At 53.0% G+C, this 20,970-nt stretch overlaps 2 protein-coding genes, 1 long non-coding RNA gene and 1 pseudogene across 3 annotated transcripts; 1 reads left to right on the top strand and 3 right to left on the bottom strand.

The window, feature by feature from the left end:
* Window positions 1-10,583: 10,583 nt before the first annotated feature.
* On the top strand, window positions 10,584-11,523 carry LOC100280842 (VQ motif family protein). The gene is given in 1 exon segment (NM_001153762.1): window positions 10,584-11,523. A coding segment is annotated over 1 exon segment (627 nt). The 5' UTR covers window positions 10,584-10,686; the 3' UTR covers window positions 11,314-11,523.
* A 547-nt stretch (window positions 11,524-12,070) lies between these two features.
* On the bottom strand, window positions 12,071-14,929 carry LOC542446 (annexin 2). The gene is given in 5 exon segments (NM_001112005.1): window positions 12,071-12,524; window positions 12,909-13,121; window positions 14,206-14,424; window positions 14,505-14,650; window positions 14,722-14,929. Coding segments are annotated over 5 exon segments (945 nt in total). The 5' UTR covers window positions 14,798-14,929; the 3' UTR covers window positions 12,071-12,233.
* Window positions 14,930-16,604: 1,675 nt separating this feature from the next.
* LOC103627753 (ornithine carbamoyltransferase, chloroplastic-like) lies at window positions 16,605-18,737 on the bottom strand (annotated as a pseudogene).
* A 209-nt stretch (window positions 18,738-18,946) lies between these two features.
* Window positions 18,947-19,667, bottom strand: LOC103627754 (uncharacterized). Its single transcript, XR_553814.2, has 3 exons — window positions 19,561-19,667; window positions 19,270-19,340; window positions 18,947-19,096 (listed from the first exon to the last, which is right to left on the bottom strand). It is a non-coding gene; the product is annotated as an uncharacterized lncRNA (long non-coding RNA).
* Between the last annotated feature and the right edge of the window lie 1,303 nt (window positions 19,668-20,970).

A 20,970-nucleotide genomic window follows, 5' to 3' on the forward strand; every position in this document is an offset into this window, starting at 1 on the left:
ATCCAGTGCCGAGAGGCCTCGGGTAGGATTGCAAAGTGGGCGGTGGAAATCATGGGCGAGACAATCTCGTTCGCCCCTCGGAAGGCCATCAAGTCCCAGGTCTTGGCGGACTTCATGGCCGAATGGGTCGACACCCAGCTACCGACGGCTCCGATCCAACCGGAGCTCTGGACCATGTTTTTCGACGGGTCGTTGATGAAGACGGGAGCCGGCGCAGGCCTACTCTTCATCTTGCCCCTCGGGAAACACGTACGGTATGTGCTACGCCTCCATTTCCCGGCGTCCAACAATGTGGCTGAATATGAGGCTCTGGTCAACGGGTTGCGGATCGCCATCGAGCTAGGGGTCCGACGCCTCGACGCTCGCGGTGACTCGCAGCTCGTCATCGACCAAGTCATGAAGAACTCCCACTGCCGCGACCCGAAGATGGAGGCCTACTGCGATGAGGTTCGGCGCCTGGAAGACAAATTCTACGGGCTCGAGCTCAACCACATCGCCCGGCGCTACAACGAGACTGCGGACGAGCTGGCTAAAATAGCCTCGGGGCGAACAACGGTTCCCCCGGACGTCTTCTCCCGAGACCTGCATCAACCCTCCATCAAGATCGATGACACGCCCGAGCCCGAGGCACCCTCGGCCCAGCCCGAGGTACCCTCGGCTCAAACCGAGGTATCTTCGGCATGGCCCGAGGCGCCCTCAGCCCGGCCCGAGCCACCCTCGGTTCAGCCCGAGGCACCCTCGGCACCCGAGGGTGAGGCACTGCGCGTCGAGGAGGAGCGAAGCGGGGTCACACCTAATCAAAACTGGCAGACCCCGTACCTGCAATATCTCCACCGAGGAGAGCTACCCCTCGACCGAGCCGAGGCTCGGCGGTTGGCGCGACGCGCCAAGTCGTTCGTCTTGCTGGGCGATGAGAAGGATCTCTACCACCGCAGCCCCTCTGGCATCCTCCAGCGATGCATCTCCATCGCCGAAGGTCAGGAACTCCTGCGAGAGATACACTCGGGGGCTTGCGGCCATCACACAGCGCCTCGAGCCCTTGTCGGGAATGCTTTCCGACAAGGCTTCTACTGGCCGACGGCGGTGGCCGACGGTGGTGGCCGACGCCGCTAGAATTGTCCGCACCTACGAAGGGTGTCAGTTCTACGCAAGGCAGACCCACCTGCCCGCTCAGGCTCTGCAGACGATACCCATCACCTGGTCTTTTGCTGTGTGGGGTCTGGATCTCATCGGCCCCTTGCAGAAGGCACCCGGGGGCTACACGCACCTGCTGGTCGCCATCTACGATTTCTTCAAGTGGATCGAGGTCCGACCCCTAAACAGCATCAGGTCTGAACAGGCGGTGGCGTTCTTCACCAACATCATCCATCGCTTCGGGGTCCCAAACTCCATCATCACCGACAACGGCACCCAGTTCACCGGCAGAAAGTTCCTGGACTTCTGCGGGGATCACCACATCCGGGTGGACTGGGCCGCCGTAGCTCACCCCATGTCAAATGGGCAAGTAGAGCGTGCCAACGGCATGATTCTGCAAGGGCTCAAGCCTCGGATCTACAACGACCTCAACAAGTTCGGCAAGCGATGGATGAAGGAACTCCCCTCGGTGGTCTGGAGTCTGAGGACAACGCCGAGCCGAGCCACGGGCTTCACGTCGTTCTTCCTAGTCTACGGGGCCGAGGTCGTCTTGCCCACAGACCTGGAATACGGCTCCCCGAGGACGAGGGCCTACACCGACCAAAGCAACCAAGCTAGCCGAGAAGACTTGCTGGACCAGCTGGAGGAGGCTCGGGACAAGGCCTTACTACACTCGACGCGGTACCAGCAGTCCCTGCGACGCTACCACGCCCGAGGCGTCCGGTCCCGAGACCTCTAGGTGGGCGATCTGGTGCTTCGGCTGCGACAAGACGCCCGAAGGCGTCACAAGCTCACGCCCCCCTGGGAGGGGCCGTTCGTCATCGCCAAAGTTCTGAAGCCCGGAACATACAAGCTGGCCAACAGTCAAGGCGAGGTCTACAGCAACGCTTGGAACATCCAAACAGCTACGTCGCTTCTACCCTTAAGATGTTTTCAAGTTGTTCATATACCTCGCACCCACGCAAAGTTTAGTCATCAAGGAAGGGTCGGCCTCGCCTCGGCAAAGCCCGACCCTCCCTCGGGGGCTAAAAGGGGGGAACCCCCTCTGCGTCGAAATTTTCCTCGAAAAAAGATCTTTTCTGCCAGAATGTCTTTCGTGCTTTTTGACTACTTCAAAAGTGGATCCTGAACACGACGGAGTACACGTAAGCAGCCAAGGCTGACCGAGCCGAGGGACTCCTACGCCTCCGGGATACGGATACCTCACTCATCACCTTCTGCGATAAGTAACTCACGTTCGGATAAGTGATTCCGCGGACCGAACAAGTCTTCACGTTCGGAAGCTCTTCTGCCAAAGCGATCCTTCGAGCCTTCTCGACTGCGTCGGTGACAGAGCCCCATGGACGGGTAAGAGTGCGCGTAAGCGGCAAGGCCGACCGAGCCAAGGGACTCCTACGCCTCCGGGATACGGATACCTCACTCATCACCTTCCGCGAGAAGCAACTCTCGCTCGCACAAACATCCCTGTTACCGACAAAAAAGTCCAGATACTCGAAACAAGAGGAAAAGAGACGCAGCTTTACAACACAGCGAGGGTGTGTTTTGGCCTCGACGGCCGCAGGAAACACACGCTACAAGACAATTCGATCCTGCAGGCTCGGGTCTTGACGCTGGAAGGGGGCAGCAGCACCCTCGGCATCGACGACACCTTCGGCGAGGTCCGACCTAGCCTCGGACGGCGACGCGGTCCGAGGATCTCCACTCTAAAGGATGACGTCATCGCCAGGCCCGGGAAATCGCTGTCAGGGTCTTCTCCGGGAATCCGGCCCGAGCAGGCGGCTCGGCCAGTCACCCCGGGGCCTCGGCCAGCCGTCCTCCAAGGACGTCAGCCCGACCCGAGGCCTCGGCTGGTCAACTCCAGCGTCGGTCCCGCTAACGGACGACCCGGCTAGGCTCTGGCCAACCAGGTTTCCTTTTCAAGCCAACTCTGCCCCTGTTCATGCTGATACCGCTACCCCTGGCCTCGGCTCATCGAAGAGCGGCCGAGGGGTTCCTTTAACTAAGCTAGAGAAGCCTCGGACAACAAGGCCGACCGAGCCGAGGGACTCCTACGCCTCCGGGATACGGATACCTCACTCGTCACCTTTACACGGGGCGACTCACGCTTGGTGAAGCGGTTCAGACAACCAACAGGCGAGTCTTAGTGCTCGAAAATGAGGAAAAAACACGGCTCCGTGCCGAAAATACATACATGTTCAGGCCTCGACAGCCACAATGAGCTAAAACACTGGAATTCAAAGTGCCATTACAAACGGAACTCTGGTTCCGTCCCCGCGGGTATGAACAACCTTGAGCCTGCGGGGCGACGAACACCGGGGGACCCGCCAGCGACCTCTGCAGCAGCAGCCATGGTCCCAGGACGGACGCGGCCGCCGGAGGGCTCTCGTTCGCGTTCTCGCTCAAGGGACGCGAACCAGCTATTAAAGCCAAAGAGCGGGCCGCTCCCAAGCGCACCGGCAGGTCCTCGCTGTCGTCCTCGCCGCGAAAGCAAGGAAGAGGGCGGAATGTTGCATCCTAGCTGGGCAGCAGCAGTTCGCCTTCCCTGGCATGGCTGGAGGACGTCTCCTCCGCAAAGCTGGAGGATGTCTGCCACCACCAGAAGCTGGAAGAAGAGGTGGCCCGCCGGCCCGCGCGGGAGGTAGAGCCCCGGCTCGCCTCGCTCCCCGCCCCAGCGAGGATGACGAACACCCTCGAGGCTGAGGGCGGGACCAAGACCACAACCCGCCTTGCCTCTCCCCATCCAGGGGCTGGAGGTCACCGTCTTGGGTGACCACCAGCGGAGGGGTGCAACCGGGCTGTGTGATGAAAATCCTTGAAGCCGAACGATGGCTGAAAGGTACCAACTCCCACGGAGTTGCGTTCCTCCAATGATGAGGCGGAAAGACGGCGGGTATCCCCCATTCGGGGGCTTGGAAGGTGGAAAGACACGATGCATAAGGGAGCACGAAGACATGGTCGCCTTCCAAAGGGGGTCACCCTCCTTTTAAAAAGGCGACTCTCCCTACTTGCGCCCCCAACCGTCGCGAGCTGAGTCTTCTCCAAAACACTCCAAGGTCCTCCCCTGCGGCGCGGGGGTTGGGTCCCACACGCCATGCAAACTGGCTCAGAGCAGAAGAAGCCAAACCGACGTGCGCGGTGCGCACAACCGCCCAGCGGTTAGAAGCGACCCTCCACTTTTGCCCAGACCAGTGGGCGAAAGGGCGGGCAGCCATGCAGGCGGCATGCAACCGCGCCAAGTGGGCGCACTTCTCCGACTCCCAACACGCCCGGCATGGGGGCCCAGGCCCACGCGTCATGCAACCGACACGCCAAATGCTTCGTGTATGCAACTGCACCGCCACTTGCGCCACCACCGCGCCTCCTCGACTGCGGAACCAATACCGCGACTCGAGGCGACCCAGCGCACGACCCAGCAGCGCCAGCCTGGCGTGACGGTCAATGCGGCCAAAAATGGGCCGGCAGTAATGACGGTGGCAGGCGGGCAGGAGCAGCGGTCACGTCGTCAGCCAAGCTCACGTCCCATCCGGGGGCAGCAAGAGAACCCTCTCTCACGACATGAAGACAACGCGCCCGTGCTCCGTTCCTCGAACGGCTCGCGCACGCGCAACGGCCGCCTCGCCAACCACTCGCCCCGTTGCATTAACTTCGCGGCGGGACAGGCGGCGCCCCTGGCAGGAGAAGCGGGCGACGCTTCGCCTTTGCCATAATGACCGCGTCAAAAAAGGTACGCCGCGTCGTTCGATTTCGTATCCTTTTCCTTTTTTCCTCTTTCTCTCTCTTGCAACAGGGACCGGGAAAGGGGGATACCCCGAAAAGGATCCTTCCCCGTGAAGGAACCAGGCTCCGAGCCTCTCTACTGATTAGAGGTTCGAAGGCTGGCCCCCCGGAAGGGTTCGACAGCCGCCTCAGATCGCGTGGGCCCTACACCCACTACTGGTCAGAGGTTCGAAGGCCGGCCCCTCGGAAGGGTTCCACGGCCACCTCAGGCTACTCGGGCTCCGCGCCCATTACTGATCAGGGGTTCGAAGGCTGGCCCCCGAAGGGTTCACAGCCGCCTCAGACGCCGAGCGAGGGATGACCATGGGTACGTTCGATACATAACCAAGGCTCGGGCTACGCTCCCGAGGTACCCTAGGACATTTCCGAGACCAGCGGGAACGATCTTGTAACGGAATCCCATCAGAGGGAGGCATCGAGCCCTCGGACCCCGTCGCCAGGGGACCGGGTCCGGTAGATCACCCGCAGGTACTTTTGGGCGTGCCTCTGGGCCCCTAGCCGACCCCTAACGAACGGGGCACGGACGTCCACTCGGATTACCCGCTTGCAGCTCACCGGAGACACCATGTTCGGCGCCCATCGAGGGCAACATGGCGCTTTCCCCCCCTCCTCATTGCGGAAAGGCGACGCAGGGGCGTATGTAAAAAAGCCGAGTCTGTCCCTGATCGCCCTCTCACCCTGTGTAGAGGCTCGGGGGCTGCTCTCGCAAACCCGGCTCCGGCCGAACCGTTGACAGCGTCAACATACCAGCCCGAGAACTTGGGACCCGACCGTACACCCGGGCTACGACCAGCTCGCATGAGGGAACGACCAGACCAGCCGAAGCATTACGCGAGGCATTAAGACCTCGAAGGAGTGACACCACTCCTCCGAGGCCTCGGGGGCTACACCCGGCGGGTGCGCTCGCGCGCACCCACCGGAACAAAACGCAACCGAGAAAGGTTGGTCCCCTTGCAAAAAAGTGCGACGAAAGCCTCCAAGCGAGTGCTAACACTCCCTTCGAGGCTCGGGGGCTACTGTCGGGGACCATAATTAGGGGTACCCTCAAGGCTCCTAATTCTCAGCTGGTAACCCCCATCAGCATAAAGTTGCAAAGGCCTGATGGGAGCGATTAAGTCAGGGATCAGTCCATTCGAGGGACTCGATCACGCCTCGCCCGAGCCTAGCCTCGGACAAGGGCAGCCGACCCCGGAGGATTTCCGTCTCGCCCGAGGCCCCCCTCCAGCGGCGAACATATCTCTGGCTCGCCCGAGGCCCTGCCTTCACCAAGAAGCAACCCTGACCAAATCGCCGCACCGACTGACCAAATCGCAGAAGCATTTAATGCAAAGGTGACCTGACACCTTTATCCTGACGCGCGCCCTCCAGCCGGCAGAGCCGAAGTGACCGCCGTCACTTCGCCGCTCCACTGACCGGCCTGACAAAAGGACAGCGCCGCCTGCGCCACTCCGACTGTTGTGCCACTTGACAGAGTGAGACTGACAGGCAGTCAGGCCCTGCTGAAGTCACCATAGGAAGCTCCGCTCCGCCCGACCCAGGGCTCGGACTTGGGCTCAGCCCCAGAAGACGACGAACTCCGCTCCGCCCGACCCAGGGCTCGGACTTGGGCTCAGCCCCAGAAGACGACGAACTCCGCTCCGCCCGACCCAGGGCTCGGACTCGGGCTCAGCCCCAGAAGACGACGAACTCCGCTCCGCCCGACCCAGGGCTCGGACTCGGGCTCAGCCCCAGAAGACGACGAACTCCGCTCCGCCCGACCCAGGGCTCGGACTTGGGCTCAGCCCCAGAAGACGACGAACTCCGCTCCGCCCGACCGAGGGCTCGGACTTGGGCTCAGCCCTAGAAGACGACGAACTCCGCCTCGCCCGACCCAGGGGCTCGGACTCGACCTCGGCCACGGAAGACAGACTCGACCTCGGCTTCGGAGGAGCTTCCACATCGCCCAACCTAGGGCGCAGACCAGCCACGTCAACAGGAGGCGCCATCATCACCCTACCCCGAGCTGACTCGGGCCGCAGGGAACAAGACCGGCGTCCCATCTGGCTCGCTCCGCCAGATATGCAATGATGGCGCCCCGCACACTCTGTGACGACGGCGACTCTCAGCCCCCTTACGAAAGCGAGAGGACGTCAGCAAGGACTCAACCGCTCCGACAGCTGTCCCTCCGCCAGGCTCCATCGCTCCTCCGACGGCCACGACATCACACCACCTGGGTGCCAAAATCTCTCCGGCTGCCACAACGGCGTGTACTTAGGGCGCTAGCTCTCCTCCGCTAGACACGTAGCACTCTGCTACACCCCCCATTGTACACCTGGATCCTCTCCTTATGCCTATAAAAGGAAGGACTAGGGCCCTCTTAGAGAGGGTTGGCCGCGCGGGGACGAGGACGAGACAGGCGCTCGCTTGAAGCCGCTTGCTCCCTCTCCCGCGTGGACGCTTGTAACCCCCCTACGGCAAGCGCACCCGACCTGGGCGCGGGACGAACACGAAGGCCGCGGGATTCCCACCTCTCTCACACCGGTCTCCGGCCGCCTCGCTTTTCCCCCCTTCGCGCTCGCCCTCGCGCTCGACCCATCTGGGCTGGGGCACGCGGCGACATTCACTCGTCGGCTCAGGGACCCCCCGGTCTCGGAACGCCGACAGGTACCACCTCTGCAGAGTGTAAAACTGGTATACTAGCCGAGCTCACGGTCATGAGCAGCTCAGGACTCTCTGATGATTAAATTATGGAACTTAAATTCAATTTTGTAATTTGCATATGCATGGGTTTATTATTAATTTTGTTCTTTTATTTATTAAGGTTTGGTATTTACTTACATCTAGTAATTGCTAATAAAAGTTTGACCAACATTAAAAGCAATGCTCAGCTTTAACCATTCTCTTTGATAAGCCTTACACTCCATGAGCTCCCACCTTTGGTGAGTTCATGTCACATTATTCCCCACAACTTGTTGAGCGATGATCATGTGTGAGCTCACCCTTGCTGTCTCACACCCCCCCACAGGAGAAGAGCAGGTGGTTTAGGAGGAGCCACAAGGCGAGGAGTATGATCTGATCTAGGTGGCGTTTCTCAGTTGACATTAGCGCCGACGATCCTTAGTTCGTTTTACTTTTATCTTTTATTTTGTAATAAGTCTTCCGCTATGTAATAAATACTCTGATGTTTTAAGACATTTATCTCTATACACTCTGTTATTATATATGTTGTCTTCTTGGTGCATGTATGAGATGCACCTGGATTTGTTCCTTAAAGCCGGGTGTGACAGGTCTAAACGGGCCGGGCCAGCCCGTTTAGCACGGAAAAAGTGGGCCGAAAAGCCGGGTAAACGGGCTGTTAATAGGGTTGAAAACGGACGGAAAAATCTCGTCCCGACCCGTCCCGTTTTCTACATTTGACCCGACTGTTTCCTTATTTACGGGAAAATATGGAAACGGGAGAGGGCTTATTCCATCCGTTTTGCGGGATCCCGTTTTATCTGGATTGAACCCGTATTTATTCCGTATTTGACAAATATGGGACGAACCTAATATGCATTAGTATATAAACTAAATTCTCGTGTATTTAGGTGACAAATTATAGCACAATTGGTCATTGTAACCATCGGGTCTTTTCAAATGACAAGTGATATAAAGTCTTAAACAACATCGGATGTAGCTAAATATACACATTTAGCAACCAAACAACAATAGAATGTTGCTTCTCTATTTCTATTTGTTTTATGTTATTGTTCTGCCAATCAATCACTAGTTAAACATCAATAACATTTCTATTTGTATTAAATTATGAGTTTCCGTTAGTATTTCCGTTTCCGTTCGTTTTCGCAATTCCGTTTATCACGTTTCCGTTCCCGACTATTCCGGACCCGATCATGTTTCCGATAATAAAATGCGGATACGAAAACGGGAGAGGAGTTTTCTGTTCGTTTCCGTCCATTTTCATCCCTAGCTGTTAAGCACGTTTTAGTGCAAAAAAATAGTCTTAATGGGCTTAGAAGTAAACAGGTCGTGTCGGGCTAGCCCACCGTACCTAGTTTCATGTACGAGACCGGCCAGCTTATTCATGCTGGAACGGCCCGAACCCGGGCCCGCATAGAACCGGGTCGTGCCGGGCTCGGACCGGGCCCAAACAGCGGGCTTCGTACCGGGCTCGCTGGTCTTGTGCTTATTGGCCATCTATACACGTAGTCAAGTCCGTGTAAACAATTTATTTATTACATGGATTTTGGCTAGGAGAAAGCGGAGACTTTAGTTTGTTAATTAAATAGATTATTGTCTAACCCACTCATCTTTTTAGATATTATTAGGGTATCTTCCATTAAAAAGCGAGCTGCTGCACGTGCACGACTTCCGTTCCATTCCATCCGTGTCCGCTGCGTCCGCCATGGAACTGCAAGCGAAGCAGCACTGCGCTGCGCACGAGCAAGTCTAGCGCTAGCACGAGCACGCGCGCTACTGCCCAAGTCGTCACTACACACACGCCATATATATAGTTCGCAGGGCGCAGAGATCTATCCCGTGGTCACGGTCTCGGCTCTCGCCTCCCATGTGGCGAGAGAACCCAACGCGCGTCCCAGTTAAACGTCAAGGTAAATGATATTATACCGGTCGATCACGGATGGTAAGCTTCGAGCCCTCTTCGTCTCTAGCTTGTTGCCTCGTCAGTTGTTGTTGTTGTTGTCACAGAGGTTCCATGTGGCAAGGGACTGCGACAGACGAGACGATCGGGCTTCGTTGTTGTTGTGTGTGGCTGCGGAGGCCGAGTCCGTCCTACTCGACCGGAAAGCCGATGTCAGATCTTGCGTTGGCGTGTGCGTGTCCAACAAAGATGAATCCGATCCGGTCACACAACTCGCACGTATATTACATTACACACCATTTCGCAACGCCCCACACCCGTTCGATCTGCCCTATTTGGCTCTTGCGACTTGGTCCATTCGGCCCGGACGAAGCTTCTTCTCTAATAATCTCTTGGGTTACCAGCTTCTCGGACACTACTAGTACTGTGCACTGTGTGGCTCCAGCAGCGCGTGTTAGTTTTTAATTGGAGTATATGCTGCTGCTTCATTCACTAGTGTACATAATTAAAGGTAACAGCGTTCCTGCGCGCTCTTATCGGTAAGACGGTAAGGCCGGAAAGAAACAACAATATGCCACAAAACCACACATCTACTAGCTACTAGCAGATAAGGTTAAAGGTGCGTCGATCACTGGCACAAGCCAAGTCAAAACCACCACTGGCACCGTACCGGCTGCGATCGAATGCCAAATCAAGCTCCATGCTCAGGCCTCACTCCTGAATCTTCAGTCGTCGTCGTCGTCTAAAGTAACTGGTAATTAAAAATGTCTTAGGGCTTGTTCGTTTTGGTGATAATCCACATGTATTTGGTGGGATTGAGCCGGTTTAAATCCATAACAAGTCAAAATCCATTTCAAATCTCACCCAATACACTCCAATACACATGTAATATCAATAACCGAACAATTGGTTGTTGCTAGTATCGGTGAGACGAGACGACCCATCTGCTGAGCGAGCGAGCGAGCGAGCTAGCTTAAGCGCGACGCCGGCATCACTGTCACTGGCGCCGTATAATGCATGACACGACACGATTCCAGTTGCCACAGGCCACGCCCAAGCTCGTTTGTATATATACGCGCGCGCACATCAAACTGCCGTGGCGAGCGATCGACCCCATTCCGTGCCGTCCCGAGTCTCTTCTCTTGACACGACCTGCGGAAAGCAAAAAGGCAAAACCTCAGTGAGTCCTGTCCACGCCGATGTACTCCTTCGAGCAGCAGGACCACACGGCGGCAGCGCGTACTACTACCGGTACCGCCACGCTCGACACGACGAGCTACCTGCAGCCCTGTGCCGGCGCAGCTGCAGCTGCCCGCTCGCTCCAGCTCCCCGCACATCACCCAGGCCACCAGGCGCTCCGGACAGCGCCCGCCGTGCCGCCGCGGCGCGGCAAGAGCGCCAAGAAGCACGCGACGGCGGCGGCGGCGCGGCACTCGCCGTCGCCGTCGTCGTCGCGCCGCTCCTCGACCACCGTGGTCGCGACCGACGTGGCCAACTTCCGGGCCATGGTGCAGGAGCTCACCGGCTTCCCGCCCGCCGCCATCTTCCGCCCGCTGCCGCGCAGGGTGCACGCGGCCAGCCCCTTCGTCGCCGTCGCCGCGGGGCAGGGATGTGGACACGGAGGTTCGGAGGCCACGAACAGTAGCACTGCCGGCGCCGGCAGCGGCAGCGGCAGCGGCAGCAGCCCCGGCGACGCACCGGCCGTGCCGCCTGTGGCGCTGGCGGCGCAGCAGCAGCCGCAGTTCGCGCCGCTGGGCGTGTTCGACGGCCTGCCCGACCTCGGGTCGCCGGAGTTCGACTCCTGGGGAGACTTGTCCATCGATTAAGTACTCGGTGGCAGGCTAGGTCTGAAGGAACGATTGCTCAAGGATGGTAATCGGTGGGGGTATTTGCTAATTTCGTTGTGATCAAGCGTGTTGTGTTTATTATCTATGTGCGTGCACGTGACCATGTGTTGGCAGTTTAGCCACCTGTGGCAGTAGTGCTTGTTGCTTTCACAAGATAAAAAAAAACATGCTGAGCTCATGTGACGCAAATCACCTCTGAACCTGGACTGGTTTTACTTACTCTTTTTTATATTTACTGTCACAGACGGCGGCTAGGTGTCAATTATCAAATCTTACTGCCGCTACAATAGCCTGTATTGAAAACAACTGGCTGGCACTTGCGTTGCCACCTTCCTATGATCTCTTGATGTGAAACGCTACGTGTCACGCACGCAGCATTCGTCTTGTGTAGCAAATCTTAGCCATGACACATTGACACTAGACAAGTTTGGTTGAACTTGTCAAGCACGTCGCCGAATATTTCACTCTTCATGAGTTGAATACAGTAGCCAAGATTGATTGATCTTGTCAAGCACACCGGAATATTTCACTCGTCATGAGTTTAATACAGTACACCATGAACTCTGGCTGCTCTGCTCTCGACTGTTGTAAATAACCAGAAAAGGCAAGGAAAAAGAAGAGAGCTGTGCCTAACGTCAAAACAGCATCCAGTTTGTATGTTCCCATCAGTCATCAGGAAAGGATAACCATAACGAACAAAACAGCTTCTGTGAAAACGCAGTCAAACGATAACAAGTATATCAGGAAGTTCCTTTATTTAAAACGCGCTGCTAATGCAGGCTACGTGTTACAAATTTATTATTATTCAAAACCACGGCCATGTGGATACCACGTCGATGCAGTTTTTTGGCCCCATCAAACAAGTAGGAGCAGATGAGATCGAGTTGAGGCACGCCTCCTCACTCCGCCCCAAGGAGGGCAAGCATAATATCCTCATAATCTCTAGTTGTATCTTTGGCCACAGCACGCTCCAGCGGCACACTGTTTCTCTTCTGATAAGCCTCCTTTATCAGCTTCAGGTCGACCTCGGCGCGAGTAGTTACGACCCTGGTGAGGTCATCCTCATCAGTGCCCATGCCTCCAAGAGCCAGTCGAATGACTTTCTCGAAGTATCTGTCAGGGCAGGTGAAGCACCGGATGATCGCCCGCAGTGTTGAAAGAAACTCATCCTTGGGGTCAGCTTTCAGATCCTGTTAGAAGTGAGCAGCAAAAAACATTACCAGCAACCCAAAAGTCTTTAAAAACTATAAACAATTCTTCTTCTAGCAACCTACAAGAATTTGAATATGGCAGAAAATATGCAGATGCAGGGCAAACAATAACACAGATTAAGTTGATGGTGATGGGTAAACCAGAGCTTTACAAGCGACAATTCATTTTCACCAAGTTGACTGGTTAACTAATGGTGGTAATGCTATATGTGCAGTCCAAAGGAGGTGTAGTAAAGAAACTGATCACGCAAGGCAGAGCATAGATAAAACATACAGACGTTTTTCAAGGGTGATGGGGTTCATAAATGCAATGGATAAAGGAAGTCACAGAGCTATAACAAGAGCTCGCTTATCACTTTTTACCTTGTTGATTGCATGAGTGAACTGATCCTTGTAGCTATTGAATGTTGCAAGTAGCTGAGCTTTGCTCCGTGTGGTGAGAATTCTAATGATCTCCTCATCACTGTAAGCCTTCTTATGGATCTTCTCATGAAGTATTTTGGCTTCAGAATGAGCCAAAGATGTGTTCACCTCTGGGCCATCATAGCGGTACGCACTAACAAGAGGCACTAAAAGCTGAAACGAAGACATGACCATTCAGAATTTACTTCCCCAACTTTCAGTTCTACTCAACCAAAAAAATGTTAATCAACATCCTCTATGAATTCAAAAAAAAAACGTCCAGCTTAAATGAAGAGTGGCATGTTGACAACCACTAAATGGCCTAATTTTAGTGAAAGGGGGGAAATGAAATCAGTATCTTATCTTGACAAATAGCGACCACAATTTCTCAGATGGGTCATATATTAGAGAGGTTATGCTAACCATGGTTTTTAAAGCGGTACGGCGAGACAAGGCGTTGGACTACCGCCTAGACGTCTAGGCGTTGGACCGCCGCCTAGACGACCAGGTGTCGCCTTTAAAATGGTGATGCTAACCAAATCTGCTGTATCAAGGTTGAGAAGAGTTATATGTATCATCAGTACTACCAGACCGGTAACATTTTTCCTTATGATACACAGTAAGCACAAGACTAGCGAATGAAACCAAAAGCACGGAGAGTTTCAAAACAAAAAGAGATAAGGTATTACTGTAGAATATCTACAATCATGATGCAGTAACAAAATCTAGGTTCTGCATCAGTAGATATGTTCAAATGCAATAAAAAGTACATCCAGCGTAGTTCAAGATTAATATGTTGTTGTTGCCAATCATTGGCTAGTCCATTCAACCTAACTAAATTCACAATGATGTATCAGTAAAAGTTAATTCGCGCAGTGGAGGAAATCAGTAGCTGATTCAGATCTCGCACATAACAGAACCTTGCCCCTTGATACCGAAAAATGAACCGTGTGGCTAGTTAATTAATGGGGCTGTCAGCCGACACACACGGTGAACAGCAGGTCTATCAGATCCGTTGACTTCTCAGTGTGAGAAATGGCTTCCCACTTCAGAATCATAATGCAGAGTAATGCTAGACACAAGAGCACGAAGAGTAAGTTAGGTGATAACTGACAAGACATAATAAGCAACGAATTGATTGGCCTACAGGTCGGAAAAGAACAGATCAAGCTCACCTATCGACAAGAGCATATGCGAATTGCGACCTATCGATATATGCAAGCAAACGTCAGATCGTCATAAGATCCGAGGCCTTCACCTTTCGGAAGTCGCCGGTGACATGCGCGGCAACGTCCTCCTCGAGCGATCGCTTAAACCGGTCATGGTACGCCTGCTTGACCGCAAAGAGCTGCGCGGGCGTGCGCGCGCACGCGATCTCCACCAGCGCGCGGCCGCCGGGGTGGCTCTTCTTCGCCTCCTCGTTCGCCAGCACCGCGTCCCTCTCCGCGGGGTCCAGCGTCCACAGGATCACCGCCCTCTGGGTCATTCAGGAGGCGAACCAATCAACGGATGAATAAATCGCGCGCGCGCCTTGGATCCATTGGATCGGTCACCTACCTCGAACTTGCCGTGGATCTCGTCGCCGAGAGCGCGGAGCAGCTCCTTCCCGTACGCCTCGGCGTAGCCGCGGCGGATCGCGCGGCGCTGCGCGGCGTTGCGGTGGGCCAGGATGGAGATGATCAGCTTCTCGTTGGTGCCCCAACCTGCGATCGAAACGCAGAGCGCGTCAGTCGTCGGTGCGCGTGCATCGAGAGCGCGCGCCCGTGAGTAAGACCTTCGAAAGCCTTGTGGAGCTGCTCGCAGTCCTCGGCGACGGCCGGGACGGAGGAAGGAACGGTGAGCGTCGCCATTGCGTCGGTTAGCGTCGCGGGGTGGGGTGGTGGGCTACTCGATCCCTGCGCTGCGTTGGTGGGATCTGGGAAATGGGATGGGGAGAGGGTATGTGTAGCCGCGGTGCGCGCGGGGAACAGGCGCCGGGAGACGAGGGGTTCTGGCTTCTGCGTGACCGTGAGTGCGTGGGGTGTGGAGGGGTTTGCGGAGAATGCCTCGCCTCGCCGATTGGAGTGGGGGCCATCCAGCCAGCCAGCCAGCGAGGGACATGCGGAAGAGGGCAACTGGGCAAGTTGCGAAGTGGTTGGCATTTGGGACCCACCTCGCGTACGTGTTCATGGCTCTCCATTACAGTATTTTAGGGGCCACGACGTCTGGGTACAGACGCGCAGTGATGTCGATGGTGTGTGTGGCATTCAGCAGGTACAGCGCAATGAGCAAACGCGGAGTAGTGTGTATAGACTGCGTGGAATACTACTAGAACACGTAACGCTGCGCAGCCCTGCGCTGGTCCGTTTGGGTTTCTAATAACCGAACCACACGATCAAGCTAATTAAAATTTCTACAGAATTATGTTAGCAAATAATACAAATATAGATCCAACACGTGACACAAAAATTTGCATGAAAAATACTTGTACAAAAATATAGACGTCAACCACCAATCTTCACTGAACACTGAGAATAGAAATAATCATCTTTTCTCACTTATGAGATGTATATATAGGACTAGGTATATGCCCGTGCGTTGCTACGGAATCAATATGATAAAATATGTTGATTTGTAAAAACCCTAATTGTTATTATAAACAAGCTGGGAAGAAAATCAAAAGAGCATGTTTGCCTCGGGCGGCGAAGCGTGGGGCGGCCTCCCAGACGAGGCCAGAGTTGGCGGCGAACCAGGCGATGTCGCCCTCGTTGCCGCAGTAGAAGAAGATGGGGCCGCCGGGTCCAGCCCATCCATCGTCGCGGCCCACCAGGTACCGCTGCTCGAAGAACGCTGCCTCCTCGTCCTCGTCCCCGACCCCTGGAAAGCTGAAGTGGTCCAGCCACTGGCGGTGTGCAGAGGGGGAGTAGGGTGGGGGATCCGCGGCTCGACGCGACGCGTGTGTGTTGATGGCGGGGAGCAGAGGGGGAGGAGGATGGGGGATCCGCGGCGCGACAACCTTGACGGGCGCGTGCGCGTTGATGGCGTATCGACAGAACCGTGCACCAATAGATTGTGTACGCCTACGGTAGCGTCTTAAGTAGTAGTAGAGACTAAAATATCATAGTTATGTTATGACATACATTAAACTGTAGTTTTGAGAAACAAAGTTTCCAAGCAGTCCTTAACCGTGTTGCACAGTGAACCGCTAGAAGCAGGGTAGCGGCAGCCGACCCATCTACGTGGTTGTTAGTATTTATTAGTTGAAAAAAATTGATAATGGATGAAAAGTATGAATAGAAAATGATATTTTATGGTTATAATAAGAGAAATATTTAGAGAGAACCTTTGTGAGAAATGAAAAAAAATTAGGATAAAATCTTAACGATGTGACACAAAAGTGGGATATAGAAAGAGAAATTTAGGAGGAACTGCCGAAGACAGTCTTACACTTTGTCCAGGATGTTTTCAAGTGTGAGAGCCTTTCAGATTTGGCATACAAGCAACTAAACATCTCAGATTTTATGAAATATGCATCTGCTCCACCAGGATATACGATGCAACCTGATGCGACAAAAAGAGAAGGTAGGTGCAGTGGTGCAGGCAAGGAAGGATGGAGCCAGGCAAAACTGATCAAGGGTCTCGGCCAAACCTGCCTTTCAAAGTTAAAACGGTCATGATTCGCGAATGAAACTAACACATAAGTTTATTTTTTATTCAGGTTACCAAACCTTTACAGCACAACAAACTCCCACCCTGAAGAACCGTTATCACCTTACTAAACAGTTCGTCTGAACTAAGCTCTCATATATGCCCTAAAGCCAAAACAGCCTCAATGCTTCAGCAAGACAGCAATGCCCAATAATCTAAGAGGAGCGTGTCACTGGTGTGCAATAGGAGAGTTAAGCACCGAGTACGTGAAGCATGATGGCGTTCTGAGCGTGCATTCTGTTCTCAGCCTTCTGTTCTCAGCCTGGGGAAACACGATTGAGTTGGGAGCCTCAATGGCGCCATCAATCACCTCCACTCCTCTCTCTGCAGGCAAACAGTGCATAAGGTAGGCTTGTGGGCCAGCAATCTCCATCAGTGTTTCATCTACCTGCAATATAGGATAAAAATAGAAGTGTTAGCTGAAGGCTAACAATGTAAGCTATAATTACGACTGAGAAACACAGAAATAAGACATTGAGCAACGGTTGCTTGTACAGTTTCACTGCCACTTGAACACCACAATTATGATTTGAGATAAAGACAGTATCTTGAATCATATGAAGGTCATAACATATACGATAATTTCTCTAGTTGTAACTCAATCGCCTCACAGGCTTATGCTATGTATATGTACTTGGAGTACACGCAGAATCTAGAAAGTGTGAAAAACAAACATACCGTGAATCCCTGGAACTTCTGTTTTCTATAATCAACTTCTTCCTTTTGTCCCATACTGGCCCAAACATCTATGTACACAACGTCTGCTCCCTTAACTGCTTCCCTGGGACTGTTTGTTATTTCAATCTTACTGATTCCAGCACCCCTGGCCATCTCCACTGTGTGTGCATCAGGCTCAAATCCCTTGGGACAAGCACATACAAAGTGAAAAGGAAGCACAACAGCCAATAGCAGCCATGAGTGCACAATGTTGTTCCCATCTCCAACATAGACAACCTACAACGTAATCGAAGAAGACAATTGGTTACAACCCAGAAACTCAAAAATAGACACAGGTCAAACGCGGATAATTCAGTGTTATGATTCTACCTTTGTGTTTTCAATACGACCAATCTGCTCAAGCATAGAAAGTGCATCAGCCATTATCTGACATGGATGGTTATTGTCAGTGAGACCATTTATGACATGTACATATGCATATTTTGCCAAGTCCAGAATATCCTACCAAAACCATATGAGAAGTTAGGAGACAATGTTTGGATGGAAACAAAAGGAATCAAAACCAACTGGAACCACCTAAGATCAATATGAGAAGGACAAATGACAGCGATAAATTATGAACTATGAACATAAAGTAACAATATCCAAGACAACTAAACAAACATGATCTCGAGGCAAGATATCAACTCAAAACACCAATTATGTGTTTACATCCAAATAAAATGAGTTTGATCTTCATATCAGATAGAACACAAACAAACCAAGAAAACACTGAAAAAACTGCCAAGATGATGATATCAGTTCAAAAACACCACGCATTCATATACATATCAGGACCCAAGTTGGTTTATTAGAATTAAACACACTTACTATTTCAGTTAAATAAATACCAGTTGTTGTTTCATAATAATATATTCCCACTAACAAAATTTTACTTTAACTAACGACTATAGTGCTTGTAGTTTTGAGAATGATATCCGATTGTTGTGCTTAAGCAGCACGGAGAAAATAGATCAAATATGTAAAAAGAAAAATGATCCAGGTTATGTGCTGTTGTTGGTTATGTTGGTAAAAGACCACATAAAAGAAATCTTAATTATGCAACTCATGACCATACTTGGTGAGCAAAGACCCTAGCCATAATGATGTCATTATAGCCAGAAAGTACTCTAGCAAAATCACGAGTCTCCTCACGCTTGCCCATCTGGATATCATCTGGACCCAAATAAATAGCATGCCCACCAAGTAAAAAGAATCCCGTCTCAAATGAAACACAGGTCCTCATTAATGGCTTGGCAAAAATCATGGCCATTGTTTCCCTTTGAACGGTTGGAATCTCTTGTCTCCAGACTTTATAAATGCCTTAACCTCAATGGCTCGATTAAGAATCTTCATTATTGTATCCTTGTCAAAATCAATGATTTGAAGGAAATATAGGGTCACAAAAACTAAGAGAACGGCAGGGCGGAGTGTTGGGCGGTGAGCTCACCCTTCAGGATGTGGATTGCTTCGTTCACATGCAGGCCATGTAAATCAATCAGGTGGTCACCCCCACGTTGGGAAGAAATAGGATTCCTACACCACATCAGAAAACGACTTCAATATTACATCAGCTCGAACAACCAAGAAAGAAGTCAACATGTAAAACAACTATCAGACCTTTGTCGGTAAATAGCTTCTCTAGCTTTCTCATGAGCCGCTTTCATTTGCACATTGTAGGCCTGCCCCTTCATGCTGAGCTCCTTCGCAAGAGCCTTGTTGCCAACCAAGTAAGCCTGTCTAGCCTGTCAGGTGTATCCTTATGTGAATACCTTAGCAACTCATAAGATATACCAAATTTAAAAACAGTATGTTACAGATAGTGGACTCTATTCATGAAAAAATATATGGACCTCATCGAACAGGTAAAGTAAATTGCAAATGTAGACTTCAGTATCCATAATGCTATAGTGCTTACCTGCTCAAAGCAGGTATTCCGGACCCTGGCAAAATCACGAGCCTCTCCCCTTGATTCTGAGTACATACTTGCTGGTGGATTGCATATACAGAGAGAAATTAATAAGCCATAATTGGATCACAGTAAAGGAACTCAAAAGTTAGCATAATGCTCCCTGATTTCTATCTATCCATTCCCGATTTTTCACTAAATGAAGAAAACAGGCAAGAGCAATACTCATCCAAACATGAAACATAGAGGGAACTGTGCAATATGGACCAGAAAGACTTCAGAGTATCAGATGAGTATTACCCACTGCATCACCAGTCTCAAGCCATGGGGCAACTCTTCCGCTGCTGATGCTTTGAAACTTGTTCCCAGATGATTGTTTAGTGCTAGAACTGTACTGCTTGGGTACAGAAAGAGCTGAAATGCCTGCCTTTCTTGATTCTCAGTTTCCCACTGATTTTGATTCTGCAATGATATATAGTGCTTACCTGCTCAAAGCAGGTATTCCGGACCCTGGCAAAATCACGAGCCTCTCCCCTTGATTCTGAGCGGGGCGAGGCGGTGATCGGCGGCGCAGCCTCCCCGGTCGCGTCGAGGGCGGGGCCGAGATCCGGCGCCGGGACGAGCGCATTGATCAGCTTGAGCCGCGGCGACGCGCTGCGGAGCGGAGACATGGACCGCGCGCGGCGGTGCACGGACGCGCTTCGGGGCGTGAGGTCGCGGCCGCGCGTCGGCGCGCGGTCGCAGTCCTCGTCGTCATCGCTCCCGGGGTCGAGATCCGGGACGGGGGCAGGGTGAGCGGCCGGATCTAGCCGTTGTGGAAGAGCTCGTCGGCGGAGATCATGGGCCCGCCAGGCCCGCCGAACTCGAACTCCGCGTCGCCCACGCACCCACGCCCACCGGTGCTGGGAGTCGCGGAGGCCGAGCACGAGGTCGAGAGGAGGAGGTGGTGGATGGGGCTGGCCGGCGCGCTGAAGAAGTAGCCTCCGCCTCCGCTTCCGCCGCCGATGGCGTGGGGACATCCGGGGCTGGACGGCGCGCTGGCGAACGGGGTGGAGCAGGAGCTGTCGATGTCATCGTCCATAGCCTGCGGGCGGCTGCGGCTGTGCTTCTTCCTAGAGGACGTCGTGCTTCCGCCGCTCCTCCCCATCTCCCCCACCCACCATGCTCCCTGACCGCCATGGTGGGTCCCCGGCGAGGCAAGGCAACCCGAGAGAACCTCGGATCCGAATATGTGTGAATCATCTAGGCCCCTTTAGTAATGTTTTGGTAATTAATGACAACTACTTGTGGACTAACGATTCTTGGAGAAATAAGAATGCAGGGTTGGACCACATAGAACAGGAAATGTTGAAGAGTCATACGCATTGGTTGTGGATCAGATGAAGGCAAAGGTATAATATAGGTTTTACTTTTGCCGGTCTTGAGGAGTTTAGAGAAGATACCTGACCGGATTAGTAGGCTAGATAGCCGTACTATTAAGAGGGGTCAATGACTTAGATCTGTGTAAAACTTAGTGCCTCATAGAGCATCAAGTAGTTGCATTTGCATGAGGACTAACAGCGCTTCTCATTTCGTGAGTTAAAAGTTCATTCAAAAGCATGTTTGAAATTTGAGAAGTCTTGGTCGCGCGGACTGTCCGGCCCTTGGGGGCGGACCGTCCGCGATCCTCCAGAGGGTCCGAAGTCTGACCATTTGTGTTGACACTGTGTT

The sequence above is a fragment of the Zea mays genome, chromosome 5, assembly GCF_902167145.1.
Source record: "Zea mays cultivar B73 chromosome 5, Zm-B73-REFERENCE-NAM-5.0, whole genome shotgun sequence".
Taxonomy (NCBI): domain Eukaryota; kingdom Viridiplantae; phylum Streptophyta; class Magnoliopsida; order Poales; family Poaceae; genus Zea; species Zea mays.